General features: G+C 36.4%; 1 protein-coding gene across 2 annotated transcripts; it reads left to right on the top strand.

Moving 5' to 3' along the window:
• Window positions 1–16151: 16151 nt before the first annotated feature.
• On the top strand, window positions 16152–19797 carry LOC100329022 (dorsal switch-like hmg protein). Of its 2 annotated transcripts, none has more exon segments than NM_001184804.1 (5): window positions 16152–16199; window positions 17735–17927; window positions 18325–18479; window positions 18780–18954; window positions 19116–19788. In NM_001184804.1, coding segments are annotated over 4 exon segments (648 nt in total). In that variant the 5' UTR covers window positions 16152–16199; window positions 17735–17774; the 3' UTR covers window positions 19281–19788.
• The last annotated feature ends 230 nt before the right edge of the window (window positions 19798–20027 follow it).

The following is a 20027-nucleotide window of genomic DNA, read 5'->3' as shown; positions in this document are numbered from 1 at the left end:
TTATACAGAATATGTGATGATAGCTAATATTTCTATATTATCACGTCTTTATTATTCTAAATAAGCTGACACTTTATACAGAATATGAGATGATAGCTAATATTTCTATACTATCACGTCTTTATTATTCTCAATAAGCTGACACTTTATACAGAATATGAGATGATAGCTAATATTTCTATATTATCACATCTTTATTATTCTAAATAAGCTGACACTTTATACAGAATATGAGATGATAGCTAATATTTCTATATTATCACGTCTTTATTATTCTAAATAAGCTGACACTTTATACAGAATATGAGATGATAGCTAATATTTCTATACTATCACGTCTTTATTATTCTAAATAAACTGACACTTTATACAGAATATGTGATGATAGCTAATATTTCTATATTATCACGTCTTTATTATTCTAAATAAGCTGACACTTTATACAGAATATGAGATGATAGCTAATATTGCTATACTATCACGTCTTTATTATTCTAAATAAGCTGACACTTTATACAGAATATGAGATGATAGCTAATATTTCTCGATGGTCTGAATATATGTCAAATATATTTTCATCCACGCAATTGCGTATATCATTTTGTTACAAATATTGTATATGCACCTAATTGCTACACCATTACGTGTTTCCAAACAATCCAAATAACGTCTATAATCTAGATTATATACGCTAATTAGATTAAAACATTATATTTTGTGCCTGATGATATTTTTAACAATATTTGAACCTTCCATATGTTCGATTCTATGTGTCAGTTTCTGATATCATGGTTGCCAGTGTACGTACGAGTCTATGTGTATCATTTAAGTCCCTCCCCCGCCGACCAAACTGCCCAGCAGCTTTACCAGCTGTACTATTGTTGTGGAGCGGCCCGGGCACATTGTGGCAAAGCATAAAGGAAACATACGTACACAAAGTTGGCTGAATATCAAATGAACACCAGTTCAAGTTTATTCAATTACTTATATAGGCTCTTAATTTATGCATACAATTCATTCAAATGGATGCTATTCATATGTAAATAGTCACTACACCAGCATCTACCCTGACAGTACTCACATACTCAATCCACTGACAACGGATATTTCGCTTTAATTTTCTTTGGATGGTGTCGAAGAAGATTTTATAAGATGTTTTATGTTTCTAGTTCTAATTGTTGTTGAATTGCCTTTACTTATCAGAGTCTCCTACAACGGACGAAAAGATATTATTTTGGGGGCATTTATTAGTTCTTTTATGGGCCTCATAGAGAGAAATTGTTGCCATCCAAGATTTATCAGTTAGATACTAGTAAAATTGCAAATGTTGATGCCCTCATCGACAAACGAACACACAAATTGTCATCCCTATTTGTCTCAATGAACAAAAGAATTGATAATTGTTCCCACCATCTGACCTATTCCACAAAAGCCTAATCTAAAAGACAATTGAACACCATCTCAAAAATAAAACACATTTATTATTTCTTCAATTCCAGGGAAGGTAAAAGTTAGATTTTAATTTTTAATAATAGATTTACCTTATGTGTTTACAGTCTCTAAATTCGTCATGCACATGTCAATTATCTAGTCACTAACATTTCCCATCATTCCTTGTTCCGCTATTACTGTCCGAAAAACTTAGTTGTCAAACCTTGAAATACATGCTACCGCTATTGCGTACTCTTCAAATAAAAGCCCTGTTCTGGCCAGTTCATGCACTATATTTATGGATATTCCCGGGACATTCCTGACTTTCACCATCCCAAATGTCAAATAACAACTTTATGCACTCGGTCTAGAACCCCCTGTATATACGCAATCTATTTAGATGTCTGGAACAGTATCTATATGTCATCTATTTGTCAAATTATAAAGCGCTTTCAATGTCAATTCATCCATCTCGTGCCCAGGCCACAAGACTGGGCTATTGCCTTTATGTGCTTTAATATAGTATCACCGAGAAAATAACTCTTCACACATGATATTATATAGTGCTGTTTACAGTCAATGTTACTTTTTTACGTTTTTTTGGATGCGCCCTCAACGGCCACGAAGGGGATTCTTTTCGGCCCTTGTTTCAGACTCGGCACCCAGGGACTCGTGAAATGAAAACAAATACCGATACGTACAATCAATAGACGCTGTAAAGGCTACGCTGATGTTACGTCCCAGCGTGACATAGCAAGTTTATGGGACCACATGACTCAGTATAGTGTTATATGCAATCGTATGGTGTCCTACAGGATTACCCCCCGGGGGGTACCCGAAGTTCAATTTTCCCGTCAGATATTTTTGAGTAAATTTTTTCCTGAATTGTCAACCACCTAATAAGCAATTTACTTATTATTCAAAGACATTTCTTGTCATATCGTATCGCCCGTATTACTCGCACAGACCCGTCCGATGTGTTCGGGTAATGGGTGAATTCTTTCTTCTTCCCTTTCCTCCACATATTGTCACCGATTAATTTCGTGAAGAGACGTTGGCGATTTCTTTTTTCATTCTCTTGAGATTCGGAACCTTGGCCAAAGGCGTCTTTCCAATATTCACTGAAATCTCCACGGTGAAGTCAAAATTTTAGTGTAGGGAAACTTTTTTTCGGATAATTTTGAGGTTTTAATCCACTATCAGAAGAAGCATTGAATACCATCCAAACACATTATTGTTAAAATACTCTATGAGCCATGCAGTTCCATCCTGAAGGCAAAATTATATTTCGAGCACCTTGACAAAACAAACCTTACCCTCTTGAAAGTAAGACTTTTTTTAAAAAAACACAGCTAAGCTAATTAATCATCTTTCCCAAAAATATCGAAGATTTTGTATTATCCTGTCACTATAAACGAATTGTGTTTTTGACAGTTTTTTTTTTCTATTTTGTACAAATAATAAAAATAAAAATAAAAATAATCGGATTCAGAGAGTAACGTGAATCCATGTAAACTTCGTTCAGGAAAACCACATCACCATTTCTCCTGTTTTTCAAGACAAAAGTGAAGTCGAGACTGACATGCGTTCAATACATAAAATGTCTCAAGTAATTTACGCCCACCAATCGTTGTATCGTGTGTTTATCATTGTGAGCTCATAGCAACATGCTTCCTCCTCATAACCTTGACCTAGGTTAACTGCCGTACTGAGCGGATTTTTGTGAACGTAAACGAGACGAAATCCTTGATCATGCAAGTTCGCCAAGATACTGTTCCAAAGTCTTAATTCATCTCGATGACCAGATTTCTTCCTGTGCCAGAGATGTATTTCAAATACGAGCTGTTTAACGAATTGTAGAGTTCCCATTTCGAGCATATTTTGTAAAGCATCCCACTCCGTCTGTTCGATGTCAATCTTTAAAACATCGATGTTTCTCTAAAAATGAAAAAAATCATAGTGAAGATTTGGTCGTTGATTTTGGCAAAAAATCAAAATGGGCGCAGTCGAATACGTAAACGCTACCTTTTTTGCTTTATTTTTAAGAAAAAGAATTTTGAATATTTGCTGTTAAAACTTTGTCAAGAACATTAACAAAAAAACAAATTAATAGGATTGTGTTTCACATACCTGCGTATGGCCGAGATAAAGCCGTACACCGTCCAAAGTTTTAACTTTCCATTTCTGGCCTCTGTATTTTCCCATGCCAATACCCCAGTATTCATCCGAATTCCTGTCTGACAAACCAATATTGTAAAACCACATTCCTTCTCGTATTATTCGCTTTTCAATACCAATACTGTGTAAAATGGATAACACTAGTTTATTAAGAGAATCAAATTTGCATTTCACGTTAAGTAATATTGTCTCCGTCATATTTTACGACAACTAGTAGATCAAAATTAAGTGTACCTTTGCTGAAAATATTCACATACAGCTTACCTTGGATCGAAGGCAAAAAGTTCACATCCGTAATCAACAAGTGACTTATCAAATGTCCAGTCGTTCGCAATTCTAGTGAATACAAGTAAATTCACCAACATTACACTCGAGAGGAAAATGGCCGCTAAGATCTCGTTATGTACGAGATTTGCGAGACTTGATTTTGCCCTTCAAATAGTGTTCAACTTTATTACGTCATAGCGTGTACTGCAAATACTGTGCTTACACTCGTTAGAGGGCAATGCGTGTGATGACAAGAGAGAATGTGACACAATTTGAAAACAAGAACACGTTCTTTACTCAACGAGATCTCGGCATGTCGAATTCAGTCTAATTTATGATATCACAGAGAATATTATTGTTACTATGATAAAAGCGAAACTAATAACATTCAGTAAATCCCACAATGCCATTTATCAGACCCTCAATTCAAATACGACGGCATTATGAAATTGGATATACTCACCCGAACGAGTACACTGTACATGGTGTATCCCATAAACCATATTTCTTGTCAAAACACAGAGTCCAGCCTCCATCATTTGCATTGCCAACTCGTTTTAGTTCATCACACTCGCCTTCAATATGCGTGATGCGTTTTAAAAGTTGTCTTGTTTCGTCACCGACTTTCAGACCGGCTCGGGGTTGTAACTTGAATGCCACTGTAAATGTCTGGCAATGTAGTTAAACACATTTGTTAAATACTGTGGAATAGAATGATCTGACACGCAACACACTCAGTATTACCATATATCATCTTTATTTTTGCTGAACAATTAGCATTTGTTTGAAGAGCTAAATCCAGACAGGACTTGTTTACTGGCGTTGCAGCCACAAAAAATAAATAAATGTAAAATGACTAATTTTCACTGGGTTTAAATTTCACTGATTTGCCATTTCAGGCATATTCAGTGGGTTTTAAATTCACGGTTTCGTCATTTAGATAATGTGTTCCATGTTAAATTTTACATATTCCCTGGGTTTTAATTTAGCGCATTTTCCAGTTAGCGAAATAAGCTAAATTAAAACCCAGTGAATAATTAATCCTTTTACAGTATATGGTGAAAGGTTCAAATGGATGCCAGATATTTTTTTGAATTTTGACCTCTGTTATTAATTTCAAAAATAGACATGGGAGATACTTTACTTTAAGCCTATGTACTAAGCTCTGCATTCAACAATAATTAATTATCATCATCTATTAAAACTACTTGAGTTAAAGACGTAATATTAACATTTTGTAATTACAGTGGTGTATATAATGTAAAATGTGTTACCTTAATCCAAGTTGTATGGTAACAGCAAGGGTACATTCTCCCAAAACCAATATCCATCATTTGAGATCCAGGTAGAGTTTGAACATTGACCAAAGAAAAGCCAATAAAATTGAGCTGCTGGACAAGCCTGTACCACTAAAAGCAAATAAAGCGAAAACCTCGTAACACTTACAATTTGGGGTTTGAGCGTTAGGTAACACAATCTACACGCAATCGTTTCCTTGATCTTGTATCGAGAAAATATTAGAAAACATTGTTATTAAAAGGAAAACAAACTAAAACGATGGGAGTTTGATCGGAGAGAATTGTTCTACGGTGGAACGCGATGAAACAACGATCAGGCGCCCTCTATGTGATATACGAGTAATCGGAATAGATGAACAGTTATTTCATTACCCGAGATACTTTGACTTTGATGTCATCCATATTGTCGTTTGTCAGGTTAATATGTAGCAGTAATTGATTGACGCGTGTAAACAGTTTTGTCGCCGACAGTTCATTGAGTAGTTCATCTGATTTCGAGTCCATGTTCAATTTCATTAATTGAATCTATTATTGAAATACACATAATATACGTTATTACACATCTGTCACCGTGACACTGTACTCCCACTGTACTGTATTCGTGCTTACTTTGCAGTGTCCTCGTAATACCCCCATAGTATCATTATATTATAAATCACCACTATTAGAATTAGAGTTGATTATGACGTGATAGGTTTACATTATTACACGATAAATCAACCTTTATTTGCAAGTAAATTTATTTCAACAAAAAGACTCTAAATTTAACGAAATGTGTATCAATGTGATGGCGGTGATTTATTCGGAGAAGAGTGTAGACACGATAATGTCCTCGTCTTCGCCTCACACATTATCTTGCCATAGGCCCTTCTTCTCATCCTATATCGCGTTGTGGGGAATTCATTATTGTTTAAATAATGGATATGTTGATATAAAATAAAGTATTGCTTCACTCTCAAAATCACACAACTTCCGACTCTGGTTGGTCTATACGCAATAAACTAGAGTAATGATTAAAACAAAAATTACATACTCTTTCTTCAACAATATTCCCCAAATCTACGTAATCGATTCCATGTTTATAGACTTTACATCCATGTAGAACATTTTCAAATTCAGCTTTCGTAGTGCTATCTTCTATTGACTGGCTATAAGAGTTCATATATATGGAGAAATTATCAGTAAACTCGGAGCTGGAAAGAGATTTACTCATAGAAAACAAACTCTCATAACTAAATGGCCATTTATCTTAAACCCAAGTACGATCGACAAATTGCAAGTGAAGGAGAAATAAATATGTAGTTTAAGTTTTAACTAAATATTACTCTACAATGACGAAGTATTGGCGTCGTGTAACTTATCAGTTACTATTTCTCGAACTTATGTTGTTTTTGTTAAGAAAATATATATGATATATAAATGAAAGAAATCATTTCAACATGACCAGAAGCTTTGTTAACTTTTTCTTAGACAATAATTTTATTTAGTAGTGATAAATAGTTGTGACGTCACAGCAGCGCACAACCGTAGCAAAATATAAATGTACACAAATACATACAAGCTGCTAATATATTTATAGTTTCAATAAGATTTTAGTCCTAATGAAGTCTGTAAGACTCACCTAAGAAAATCTATTGTACACGCTTCTTTCTTTTCGCCTTCGACATATAGTTGTCCGAGACTATCTAAACATATATCCCAAGACGTCTTACGTTGACCTTGAATATTCAAATTACGTGGACATTGGGCGGATGGTGTGGTTATCTTCTCCATGAATATTTGAGCAGTTTCTTTATAGGGCAGATAATGACTTGGCCTCCAGAAACCAGTCTCGATGTCACTCACTCGCCATCCTTCAAGTATACAAGAGAAAACAATTAAATATTTAACAAAATAAAAAAATATGACCCACGCCTGTATAAAGTCTTTGATCTGCCCAGATTAGTTTTTGACTTGCACAGTTTGGCCTCTGACCTTTACCGTTTGATCTTTGTCCTGCACAGTTTGACTTCTGACCTTTATCGTTTGGTCTGTGTCCTGCAGCTTGGCGTCTTACCTTTACCGTTTGGTCTTTGACTTGCACAGTTTGGCCTCTGACTTTTACCGTTTGGTCTTTGTCCTGCATACTTTGGCTTCTGACCGTTACCATTTGGTCTTTGACTTGCACAGTTTGACTTCTGATCTTTTCCGTCTGGTTTCTGACCTGCACAGTTTGGCCTCTGACCATTTCCGTTTGGTCTTTGATCTACACAGTTTGGTCTCTGACCTTTTTCGTTTGGTTTCTGACCTGCACAGTTTGGCCTCTGACCTTTGCCGTTTGGTCTTTGATCTGCACAGTTTGGCCTCTGACCTTTTCCGTTTGGTCTCTGATCTTCACAGTTTGGTCTCTGACCTTTTCCGTTTGGTCTCTGATCTTCACAGTTTGGCCTCCGACCTTTTCCGTTTGGTCTCTGACCTGCACAGTTTGGCCTCCGACCTTTTCCGTTTGGTCTCTGATCTTCACAGTTTGGCCTCCGATCTTTTCTGTTTGGTCTCTGATCTTCACAGTTTGGCCTCCGACCTTTTCCGTTTGGTCTCTGACCTGCACAGTTTGGCCTCTGACCTTTGCCGTTTGGTCTTTGATCTGCACAGTTTGGCCTCTGACCTTTTCCGTTTGGTCTCTGATCTTCACAGTTTGGCCTCCGACCTTTTCCGTTTGGTCTCTGATCTTCACAGTTTGGCCTCCGACCTTTTCCGTCTGGTTTCTGACCTGCACAGTTTGGCCTCTGACCATTTCCGTTTGGTCTCTGATCTTCACAGTTTGGCCTCCAACCTTTTCCGTTTGGTCTCTGATCTTCACAGTTTGGCCTCTGACCTTTTCCGTTTGGTCTCTGACCTGCACAGTTTGGCCTCTGACCTTTTCCGTTTGGTCTCTGACCTGCACAGTTTGGCCTCCGACCTTTTCCGTTTGGTCTCTGATCTTCACAGTTTGGCCTCTGACCATTTCCGTTTGGTCTCTGACCTGCACAGTTTGGCCTCCGACCTTTTCCGTTTGGTCTCTGATCATCACAGTGTGGCCTCCGACCTTTTCCGTTTGGTCTCTGATCTTCACAGTTTGGCCTCTTTTCCGTTTGGTCTCTGGCCTCATACGTTTGGTCTCTAACCTGTCCAGTTAGTGCTTTCACCTGCACAGTGCTATAATGTTAAACTGTATTATATATCCCAATCCATCTGTCAAGACTGGTCGATATTCATGTTAGAAAAACACAGAAAGTTGTACCCCTAATTCGTCATTACATATTGATTACATATATACATACATGTAGACAGAATCGAATTCATCCTATATAAGAAATATATGTTCAAATCTGTCTTTCTCATTCATTCAGTCAGTTGTTTTCTTCTTTGTTTAAAATTATTATTTAATAATATTGTATTGTTAATAATTAACATGACTTTGCATTACATTAATGCTATGATGTATAACGCAGTGTCGTCAAAGCACGGTGTATAGATAGCATCCATAAAAGCTAATTTGGTATTTAATATACTACACCAGTTATCTGTAAATGTGTTTTTGTTATATCAAACCAACAGACAACACAGTACACTTCCACACATTCGTATTCGTCATTAAGGTGTGGTAGCGTTCACATATTACCCCACATGGTAGCTGAATCATAACAACACACAGGCAATGCAGAGTGGTGCCTACCTGAGTATACATACACTAATCCAGTGATAGTAAAAATCGTGGCAAGGATTAGAGTTATTCTTCGTCGAGGTCGTAAACAATCGAACATGTACGCAGCGGATCTAGCCATGTCTGCCACAAAGCCGATGTTAATCATCAACCACCGAATACCGAAGTAAACACTCGACTATGCAAATGATGTATTGGTGATAAGGGTATTGCAGATTTACGAATATAACTCAATGTGATACCAAAATACTGAAATTTCTTCAATGTAATTTACATAAGCACAGAACCGAATTGCTGTTCAGCTTCATTGATAATCGCAAATGGCCATTTTATTATCGTGCAAAACAAATTATACAGGAATATATTTTTCTTGATAACTATAATTACAGACCAGTGAAGTTTGCATGTACATGTAAAAGTTTTTACCACAATAATAAGATTTGAATGCGCTTTGTATAGTTCGTTCCGTTGGGGCAAATCAGAACAACTTGAAATATGTGTGTTATCCGCTCATTTTAGTATGGATGCCAGTCAAATTTGTTGTGGAAGGGCGTTTAGTTGTTTATTTAAAATTGTTTTGTAAACAAGCACATCATTAAACTAAGCTGGATTGAGAATTGTGGATAGATTTAAGGGTGTCAATTGATGACCTGAAGTCACGACAGTTGTATTTAATTTAAGCGGGAACTCATTGATTGGGTTTATTTTAATTTCGATGGATGATATTTTGATGTGGCCTTGAGATGGACCCAGTAACTTATCATACTGACAATCACTGGCGGGTCCAGAAATTAGGTTTGGGGCGCTCTCATATTGATGTGGCCAAAGGCCGCATCCGCGCACCTCCGGTGGGCTGGGTTTGTCAATTGATTTGTCAGGTTTTTTTGGGGGGGCGCCTAGCGCTCGTGACAAATGTTAACAATCACTATAAACAATACATATGTACGATATTTTCAATGTAAAACAATACATATGTATGATATCCTCAGTGTAAAACAATACATATGTATGATATCCTCAGTGTAAAACAATACATATGTATGATATCCTCAGTGTAAAACAATACATATGTATGATATCCTCAGTGTAAAACAATACATATGTACGATATCCTCAGTGTAAAACAATACATATGTATGATATCCTAAGTGTAAAACAATACATATGTATGATATCCTCAGTGTAAAACAATACATATGTATGATATCCTAAGTGTAAAACAATACATATGTATGATATCCTCAGTGTAAAACAATACATATGTATGATATCCTCAGTGTAAAACAATACATATGTATGATATCCTAAGTGTAAAACAATACATATATATGATATCCTCAGTGTAAAACAATACATATGTATGATATCCTCAGTGTAAAACAATACATATGTATGATATCCTAAGTGTAAAACAATACATATGTATGATATCCTCAGTGTAAAACAATACATATGTACGATATTTTCAATGTAAAACAATACATATGTATGATATCCTCAGTGTAAAACAATACATATGTATGATATCCTCAGTGTAAAACAATACATATGTACGATATCCTCAGTGTAAAACAATTCATATGTACGATATCCTCAATGTAAAACAATACATATGTACGATATCCTCAGTGTAAAACAATACATATGTACGATATCATCAGTGTAAAACAATACATATGTACGATATCCTCAGTGTAAAACAATACTTATGTACGATATCCTCAGTGTAAAATAATACATATGTACGATATGCTCAGTGTAAAACAATACTTATGTACGATATCCTCAGTGTAAAATAATACATATGTACGATATGCTCAGTGTAAAACAATACTTATGTACGATATCCTCAGTGTAAAACAATACATATGTACGATATCCTCAGTGTAAAACAATACATATGTACGATATCCTCAGTGTAAAACAATACATATGTACGATATTCTCAATGTAAAACAATACATATGTACGATATCCTCAGTGTAAAACAATACATATGTACGATATCCTCAGTGTAAAACAATACATATGTACGATATCCTTAGTGTAAAACAATACATATGTACGATATCATCAGTGTAAAACAATACATATGTACGATACCCTTAGTGATCCCCCCTCCAATCAGAGGGTCTTCATTTCAATTTTTCCGGTGGAGCATGTCCCCCTAGTAAGGCCTTTGTCGCGAGGGATGGTGAGCACATCTCGCCCCCCTCCAAGCAAAATTTCGTGCCACCGCCTCTGATAAACTATTTTACATGAGAGAGTTCATGTTATATTCCCACATTTTTTTTCTTAACGAACACTAGTAAAAACAACAATAACACAGATGCATAATTTACCTTCATTTATTGTTGAAATATTTAAATCGGTTTTATTTTTCAAATATGATCCATGTGTGGCAGATCTCGGAAATTACAGCAATTTGTATCTAAAATTGACTAAATATGAAAAACTAAACACTCTCATAATTTAAAGTTCTGAATGCCAACTGAAGCAAACAAATGAAATGGAAATAGTAAATATTTCCACCAACTTTTCAGTTTTGCTTTTGTTTTGAATGGAACATTTCCTATTACCATGGAGGTAAAAGACAGAATGTCCTTTACCTCTATGCTATTACTAACTACTGCGAACAACAGTCTATCAAACTGTTAATAATGATGTAACATAGATTGAACATTACTGACGATCACAATAAAACAATAGTAAATATCTGTGAGTCAGAATAGCGTATTGTAAACTGTGCAGCTTTTTCAGTTTAACGTGATTGTGAATACGTCAGAAAGGCATAATTTAACTGAACTTAACTCGAAGTTATTCGTAAAACATTAAAATCTCGACCAAAGCAATGTGACCGTATAACCCACAGTGTCACGACGCTTCGCGGATTGGCATTACGAGCGTTGTTCCACTAATCCAGATGATTGACAAACGTTTCCAGACCGGAGATAGAGGGTGCGGGATGTATTCCTTTTATTCATTATAATTTATAGATATATTTATTAACTTTTTTTGTGTGTTTTAAAGAAAAACATGTTGTCCGTTTTTCTACGCCCAGGTCTAAAGCCAGCCATACAATGGCATTTCCCTAAACATGCATGTGTAATCTTCTATAGAGTACACGTGTAACTAGTCTTGTCAGACAACTTGAAACGGATATTCCCCATATTCGTTTTACTTATTTTTCGTCAAAAAATCGGAAGATAAGTAATGATACGCGAGCCGTTTGAGTCGTCGACAAACATTTTCGATATAAAAGCGTCCTAATTGTATATAAGATCATATACAACTATTTGGTATTAAAATATTGTTTCTAACTAGCAAGTATAGTCATGTTGAGGCAACAAGCGAAGATACGCCCAAACTTCTGTTCTTTTAACTATGATTACAAAGTACAGTAACCAGGAAGATGTACATGTTAGTACATGTTAGTTATACGGTTATACAACAACACCAAAGCAAATTATGAAAGTGCAGAGTACATAATATCAGGAAGTAGTACAAAGTCTAATCGCCAGTTTTTTTTTTCTCGAAAACAATGTCCCTGGATGTGCTTGCGTTGTCGGAAACGGCTTACCGAAATGAATAGGTATGAATATAACAGAAAATCTTCCAAATGGACATTGAATACAAATACTAATATCTTCCAAATATAGAAAGTTTGCGACCACAGAGTGTTTACGCTACAAAATACATTTTACAGGTCTTTAAAGTTGGACTGCCTAATTCAAACTAAAAAAGGGCGGGGGAATTGAAAGCTGTTCATAACCTGCCATCTGGCTAGAGAACTTCTCAACACCCCTTTGTTTGCCCACTCCCTTCATCTTTTTTATATAAAAGATGAACCAGGGAGCTGTACACAGACTGTGACATGTGAACAAAATCAGGAAGATACTCCACCTTTACTAAAGTTTTTTTAAAATGCTCCTTCCCCTAAACAAATCTTAAAACGTTCTCCTAACTTCAAGAAAGTTGTGTGTGATATTGAGTTGAATCTGGGGGCTGAGGCTGAATCGAGGTAGTATATAATATTCGAGGTACCGCCACAGAAAGTTGTGTGTGATATTGAGTTGAATCTGGGGGTTGTGGCTGAATCGAGGTAGTATATAATATTCGAGGTACCGCCACAGAAAGTTGTGTGTGATATTGAGTTGAATCTGGGGGCTGAGGCTGAATCGAGGTAGTATATAATATTCGAGGTACCGCCACAGAAAGTTGTGTGTGATATTGAGTTGAATCTGGGGGTTGTGGGTGAATCGAGGTAGTATATAATATTCGAGGTACCGCCACAGAAAGTTGTGTGTGATATTGAGTTGAATCTGGGGGATGTGGCTGAATCGAGGTAGTATATAATATTCGAGGTACCGCCACAGAAAGTTGTGTGTGATATTGAGTTGAATCTGGGGGCTGAGGCTGAATCGAGGTAGTATATAATATTCGAGGTACCGCCACAGAAAGTTGTGTGTGATATTGAGTTGAATCTGGGGGCTGAGGCTGAATCGAGGTAGTATATAATATTCGAGGTACCGCCACAGAAAGTTGTGTGTGATATTGAGTTGAATCTGGGGGTTGTGGGTGAATCGAGGTAGTATATAATATTCGAGGTACCGCCACAGAAAGTTGTGTGTGATATTGGGTTGAATCTGGGGGCTGTGGCTGAATCGAGGTAGTATATAATATTCGAGGTACCGCCACAGAAAGTTGTGTGTGATATTGAGTTGAATCTGGGGGTTGTGGGTGAATCGAGGTAGTATATAATATTCGAGGTACCGCCACAGAAAGTTACCAAATTTGCCCTGGATACGATTGGTAGTAGATTTTAGAGTTGTTTTATTAGAGATATATAAAATTAGCATATCACTGATATATACTGGTGAAGTTGACTAATAATTTACTTGTAAACTAGCAGCAGGATTTTATATTCAATTAATCTATGCTTTACTAGTGCAGCTTGATGTGTTTAGGTGTTATGTGGTCGTACACGTCGTTCACGTAGCCTACCCAGTGGTGGTCGTACTTGAATTAACATATCTGCACTATTTTGGACCTTTTGTTATAGTAGCTACGACATCTGAGCATATGAAATGCCACACAACGCAACAGACTATTGCAATATTCTTACCCAGAACTTATAAATACATGGACCAATATTTCAGTAGCCTCTGCAATTGGACATTCCTTAATCTGTGATTGATTGAAAGTACGGTGTCCTACGTATGATAGTAGAGACGTGATACGTCATATTCGTTTCATGATCGAAAAGAACACCAAGACTTCGAAAACTCGCACTAACAAGCAAACTTGTCCCATCACACTATGTGAACGCAACTTAAACCCCTGCCCTCACAATACGTTCTTGGAATAGCCTTTTTTTTACGATCAGTTCCATTGACTGCACCTGTAACCGTAGTCTGGGTCGTAGTATACATCAGACAACAGTGGCGGATCCAGCAAAATGTATTGGGGGGGGGGGGGTCCAAGCTTGGCTTAAGATAGACGGAGCGTAAATCGCAGAGAAGCTATGCGTAATCCAGATCATATGAATCGTCATGCATGGCCCCCTGCCCCCCTCTGAATCCGCCACTGTCAGACAACCAATCTAATTGGGTTATTTAGTACCTTCCATCACGGTTTCTAAAAAAGAAATGCTTCCATGTTAACACTAAACAATATGACGTAATTCCCAAGTAAATAACACACTGGGCGACCGGTTGTTTTTATTGACAGGTATTTAACTTCATATCTCGGAATGTTTGAAAGACGCATCACCAAGTTTCATGAGTCTCTCGTCACAAGCGGCTCGCCGGGACAAGTAGCACAGCGGCAGGAGACTTGGACCGGGTTTAACACCGACATACCCTGGACTGGAGTAAATGACTGGTTCCGATTTACATTGTGATAATTTAGTATAACCCAGTATGACCCAGCTGTGGTATTTTTTTTCCAGTTAATATATAATGAAAAAACTTAGAAATTTGGGGTTACAGGGGATTTCGCGGTAACACCTCTATGTTTTATTTAATTTAACTTTAAAAAGAAATAAATCGCCCAGACTGTGCCAGTCTATACAACCCACTATTGAACAAATACGTACAATGACGATTGTGTCTCGAAAATACTACCACGTTATAGACTTTGAATAAATTAGATCAACAAACACGATTGGGGACCCATAGTACGTATGCAAATCTAAACCCCATTCTAGACCAAAATTAAAATACTTACCAAGAACACAGCACTCCGCCGTCTGTCATTTGTATCCCCCTTTCGGTCTCGGAATAATTCACCCGCCGCGCCATGTACCCTCGGTCCTGTCTCATAATGGAATGGTCGGCTTACGACCTTCCCACACGAAAAGAGTGTTTTCACAAACTTTCTGACAAGGGACACTAGGGAATACATGTTTCCCGTTTAATATATAGAGAGACTGGCTGACTACGTTTAAAACTGAACGAAACGCAATTATAAGGTGGCAACACGGTCTTTTTTTTTTTTTTTAGTAAACGCAACTTTATTCTACTTTATTTTTTTCGTTTTTAATATGGCACCGTCTGCGCACAGGGACAACTTCATAGTGGTTTGTAACAGTCCCTATGTTGAGTCCAAAAATAAAACAATAAAATAAAATAAAATAAAATAAAATAAAATAAAATAAAATAAAATAAAATAAAATAAAATAAAATAAAATAAAAAATAATAATAATAAAAAAAAAAAACACAGAAAAAACATTACCTGTGAATTTATTCACGTGAGAATCACAAACATACCTTTTATTTGCATAATAGTACAGGACAGATAAAAATGCCGGTGTTATTATTATTCACTTCAAATAATTATGGAATATTTTTGAGGCATCAAACGTACAATAAAACATTTAGTTATTCGAAATCTGGTTCCGACACTAAGGTATCGCGTGCCATCAAATAGCTCATACAGGCCATGTGGCAGGCCAAAATAAATTCAACACATATAAATAAAATGAACACAGGACCTTTTTTCAAAGACGAGTGCTGCCGGGATACGCGGCAAGTGAAGCATGAACGTATAGCTTTGATAACTTTGCATATCTCATAACCCCATTCCCGCTAAATTCGTCACGTGTAAATTAGCATAAAGACTCTGCCTGACTCTGCGTGTGTACTTGTCGACATTCGAACGACGCGTTGGTCATGTGTAAACTTTCTGAGTTGTGATTGGTGAAAAACTTTACGGGATGTTTAAATGAACCAATCAACGGGCAGCCAATGTCGCCTTGAGTGAACAACTAATTTGCATAAGTAGCGTGGGTCTTGTTCTATCCAGCTCTGCTGCAGCAAACAACTCCATTGCTTTCAACGAGGTGAGTATGGTTCTTTATTTTCGTCTAATGTCACAGAAAAATAAAAATATTTCTTTCGTACCCACAGTAATGCATTCTAAATATCCCAATTTCACTTTTTCTCGTTGTTTTTTATTGCGCGATGGTTGTGTTAGCGGTGAAAACTGGCACGTAATCGGAGCGAAATTTCTAACTGAGTCTAATGTATAACATCAATATGGCGGCCCATTAGGTCAATGGTTTCAGCATGCAGACTGGTTATCTTTTTTAAATCGCAACATTTCTCTGTAGTATATGCAACTTCCTAGGTGTGTGCACGCTTCGAACACCCTTTTTCTACCACTTTGGAAATTTTGTTTCTATTCCGTGTTTTTTTGTCGAAGTTTTTACAGAATTAAGTTGACAGCTCCTTTGTCTGGGCTCGCTCTATGGAGAAAGCCATGTAAAATTTCACCCATATTTTCTCCCTTATAAAAATCTCGTCCACTTTACCTATAGAATGCTATGCAGCACTACCACGATGTGACAAATCATTCACTGTTTTTTACTGAACAGCAGAGTTTCAACATTATCTCCATTTTTGGACAGATAGATGATTTTTAGCAGGAGTTTCATTGATGGCAGTGGTGATCGTGTTTTACTGACGTTGTTTTTCGGCTTTGTTTGACCCTCGAATATCTGCCATGTTTTTCCATGACGCCATAGCCATGTTGCTTGCTGTATTTTTTCCATAGGAAATTTAGATACGTTTCGTAGCCCTATAGTAAACCACAGTATAACGGTACTTGCCTGTATACTATATTACATTTTTTTTTGCATTTATTTTTTGACAATGTTGCTTGAATGTACATGTAGTAAGATGTTTTTCCTCGTCTCCACGGCGTTTTTTCCTTTGTTAGGCAACTCTCAGTGTTGTTGTTTCTGGTTTTCTCACTTTTACCGTGCGTCTTTTCAAAACCCGTAGTCCACAAAGAAGCCGTATGCGTTACTATACAATTTTCTACAGGCGTCGTGTATTGTACAGTTCTCGGTATTTTTCGCATTCGTTGCAAACTCTCGACACTGTCTTCGATATAAAGGTTGAGAAATTGAATTTTTAATTATTTTCTGGGCGTGGGGTTGTTAGATTGCGGGAACCGCCATGTAAATTTGCTGTTGCTTTAGATTTCTAGTACCTATCTGGCTTTACTACTAGTATTATTATAATCTACATAGTAACCACAACGTTTCTTTATGTTTTGATTTTTTTCCCCACATGCAAAAATATTTTTTTCTCGTGACAATTTTATGTTGAAAAAAATCTTCTTGATGTACTAGTATATAAATTGAGCTGTCATGTAATTTTTTTTACAGCTGAATATTTTCTATAAAAGTTGTCACTTGTTTTGGTCCAATGACGTACAGTCATTGTTGGTTGTATTGTACTTCCAGTTGTGATCATGTGGTTTATTTTTTTACCATCTCCTTGATCGCTTGAAATTTAGTCATGCTTAATTTTTTTACATTCCCACATTTTCTTTGTGAATGTGACAGTCTTGCTTTGTTTTTTTTTGTAGCCTTTTCCAAGTTTGTATTGTTGAACTAAAGTTGAAAATCATGGGCAAGAAAGGCAACCCAGATAAGCCAAAAGGACGCATGTCTGCCTATGCCTTCTTTGTGCAATCTTGCAGACAAGAACACAAGAAGCAGCATCCAGCAGAAAGTGTGGTCTTTGCTGAATTCTCAAAGAAGTGTGCTGAAAGATGGAAGGTACGGTACAGTAGTAATTATGAATTCTTCCAATTTAGTAATTTGAAATTTTCTTTAGCAGTAGAAATAAATTTGTGCTTTTCTTAAAGTGTTTTTGGACCAAATTAAATGTAATTTTTGTAATTTAATTATTTTGGGTTTAATGCAAATACCGAAAACATTATGTCAAGAAACTATGTTAAAATGTCATAGAAAATAGCCAATATTTGCATTGTTTACTCTGGTTTCTATGATGAAATTATTTCTTTATATAGTAATTTCTTATTGACATTTATTAAAGTAGAGTATCTTTTCAATATTTTTAAAACATTTCTGAATTTTTTTTTGAGTTTTTCCATTGCAGTGGCATTTTTAGTAGTATATCAACTCAAACTCCCAAATTTGGCTTGTTCAACAGAAAATGACAGATAAGGAAAAAAAAGTGTTTCATGACATGGCCGACAAGGACAAAGAGCGATACAATACAGAGATGGAGAAGTACACACCACCAAAGGGAGAAAAGAAGGGAAAGAAGCGCAAGCGCAAGGACCCTGATGCACCAAAAAGGAATTTGTAAGTTTGCGACTTTTTGCTGAGAAATGTCTGGTTCCATTGTATTCAAAATTTAACATTATCAGCAATTTTGAAAAACGAGTCTAGTTGGGTACTTGGGTATAATTTAACTGGTACAAGTTAGAGTGTAACACGCTATCTGTATGAGAGTTTGTGCGACTAGCACATTCTGGATAGGACTATGAATATTCAGTCAGTGAACTTTAGGCATAATGAATTGCTGTCCACTTAATGGTGTCAAATTGATTCATTTTTAATCCATGTGCATTCAAATTTTGAATTTTTGTTTCTTTTTGTCAGGTCGCCATTTTTCTTGTTCTGCAATGTTAAAAGGGCTGAAGTAAAGAAGGTACATCCTAACTGGGGAGTAGGTGATGTGGCTAAAGCACTCGGTGAACAATGGAAAAATGTGTCAGCAGCAGATAAGGCAAAGTACGAGAAGGAGGCAGCCAAAGAAAAAATAAGATATGAAAAGGTAAGACTTGTCTCAAACTCTCTCCCTGATTAGTGGATGTTTGAGTGGTTACTTGTGGTTTGAATGAATATTAATTAGGGCTTGCCACCCTGGTAATCCAGACTTGTTAATGCACATAATTGAGTCGTAGTATAAGAAGTTAATAAAACTATTTATTTCAGGACATGGAAGCTTACAAGTCAAAGAAAGCCAAGTCACTTAAAGCAGAAGTTTCACCACCACCGGTAAAGAAAGTGGTCCAGATGAAAAAACAGGAGACATCAAGTTCAGAAGAGGAAGAGGAAGACAGTGATGAAAGTGACGTAGAGAGCAGTGACGAGGAATAAACTCCATATACTATGAACATTTTACTTTTATAGTGTCATTTTACTGAATATACTATTCCAACTGTCTGTTTTATCCTTGGGGAGGGGGGAAAAGAAGTTTTAGGCCAAAGAAAATTTGTTGGATCCATTAATGAACTGCATTCTGAGTAACTCCCACAGTCAGTTGAAATCCCCCATTTTTGTTTTTAGCCTTGTGCCATTGTCTAATTATGAATTGTGTTCAGTTGTAGTTGATCGCTATTTTGCAACACTACTGATCTGTTAAGTGCGAGGCTATATAGCATATATAAACACTGCCCACCCTGAGTCTTCATCTGTATGCAGATGACCCTAAGTTAAGATGTCTTGCGAATAGAGGGTGAAGTTGTTTAAAATATAAAGTTAAGTGTTTTTTTGAATCATGTTGTGTGCGTTACCTTAAATGTAGTATTTTTGGATATGTAAAGTATTATTAAAGTGTTTTTAATTGTAGATTCTTTAAAAACAAAAAATCAATAAACTTTTTAAAAGATCTTTATTTTTGTTGTAGTTTTTTACTCCATTCTTCAAACTCGCTCATTCATTAGGGGCCCAAGCCTGTAGGGCGTGGCCCCTATTATTGTTCGGTTTTTTCTTCTTCTTCTTTCTTCTTCTTCTTTCTTCCATAACTTTTTTCGTCAAGCCGTTTGAGAAATCCGCTGAACGGAATAGTCTGATAATGCTCTATGCTGATAGTCCCTAATGTGAACTGGTGCAACATGCTTTCAG

The sequence above is a fragment of the Saccoglossus kowalevskii genome, chromosome 4 (genome assembly GCF_978046115.1).
Source record: "Saccoglossus kowalevskii chromosome 4, keSacKowa6.1, whole genome shotgun sequence".
NCBI lineage: Eukaryota > Metazoa > Hemichordata > Enteropneusta > Harrimaniidae > Saccoglossus > Saccoglossus kowalevskii.
This window is presented reverse-complemented; position numbering and strand designations above follow the sequence as displayed.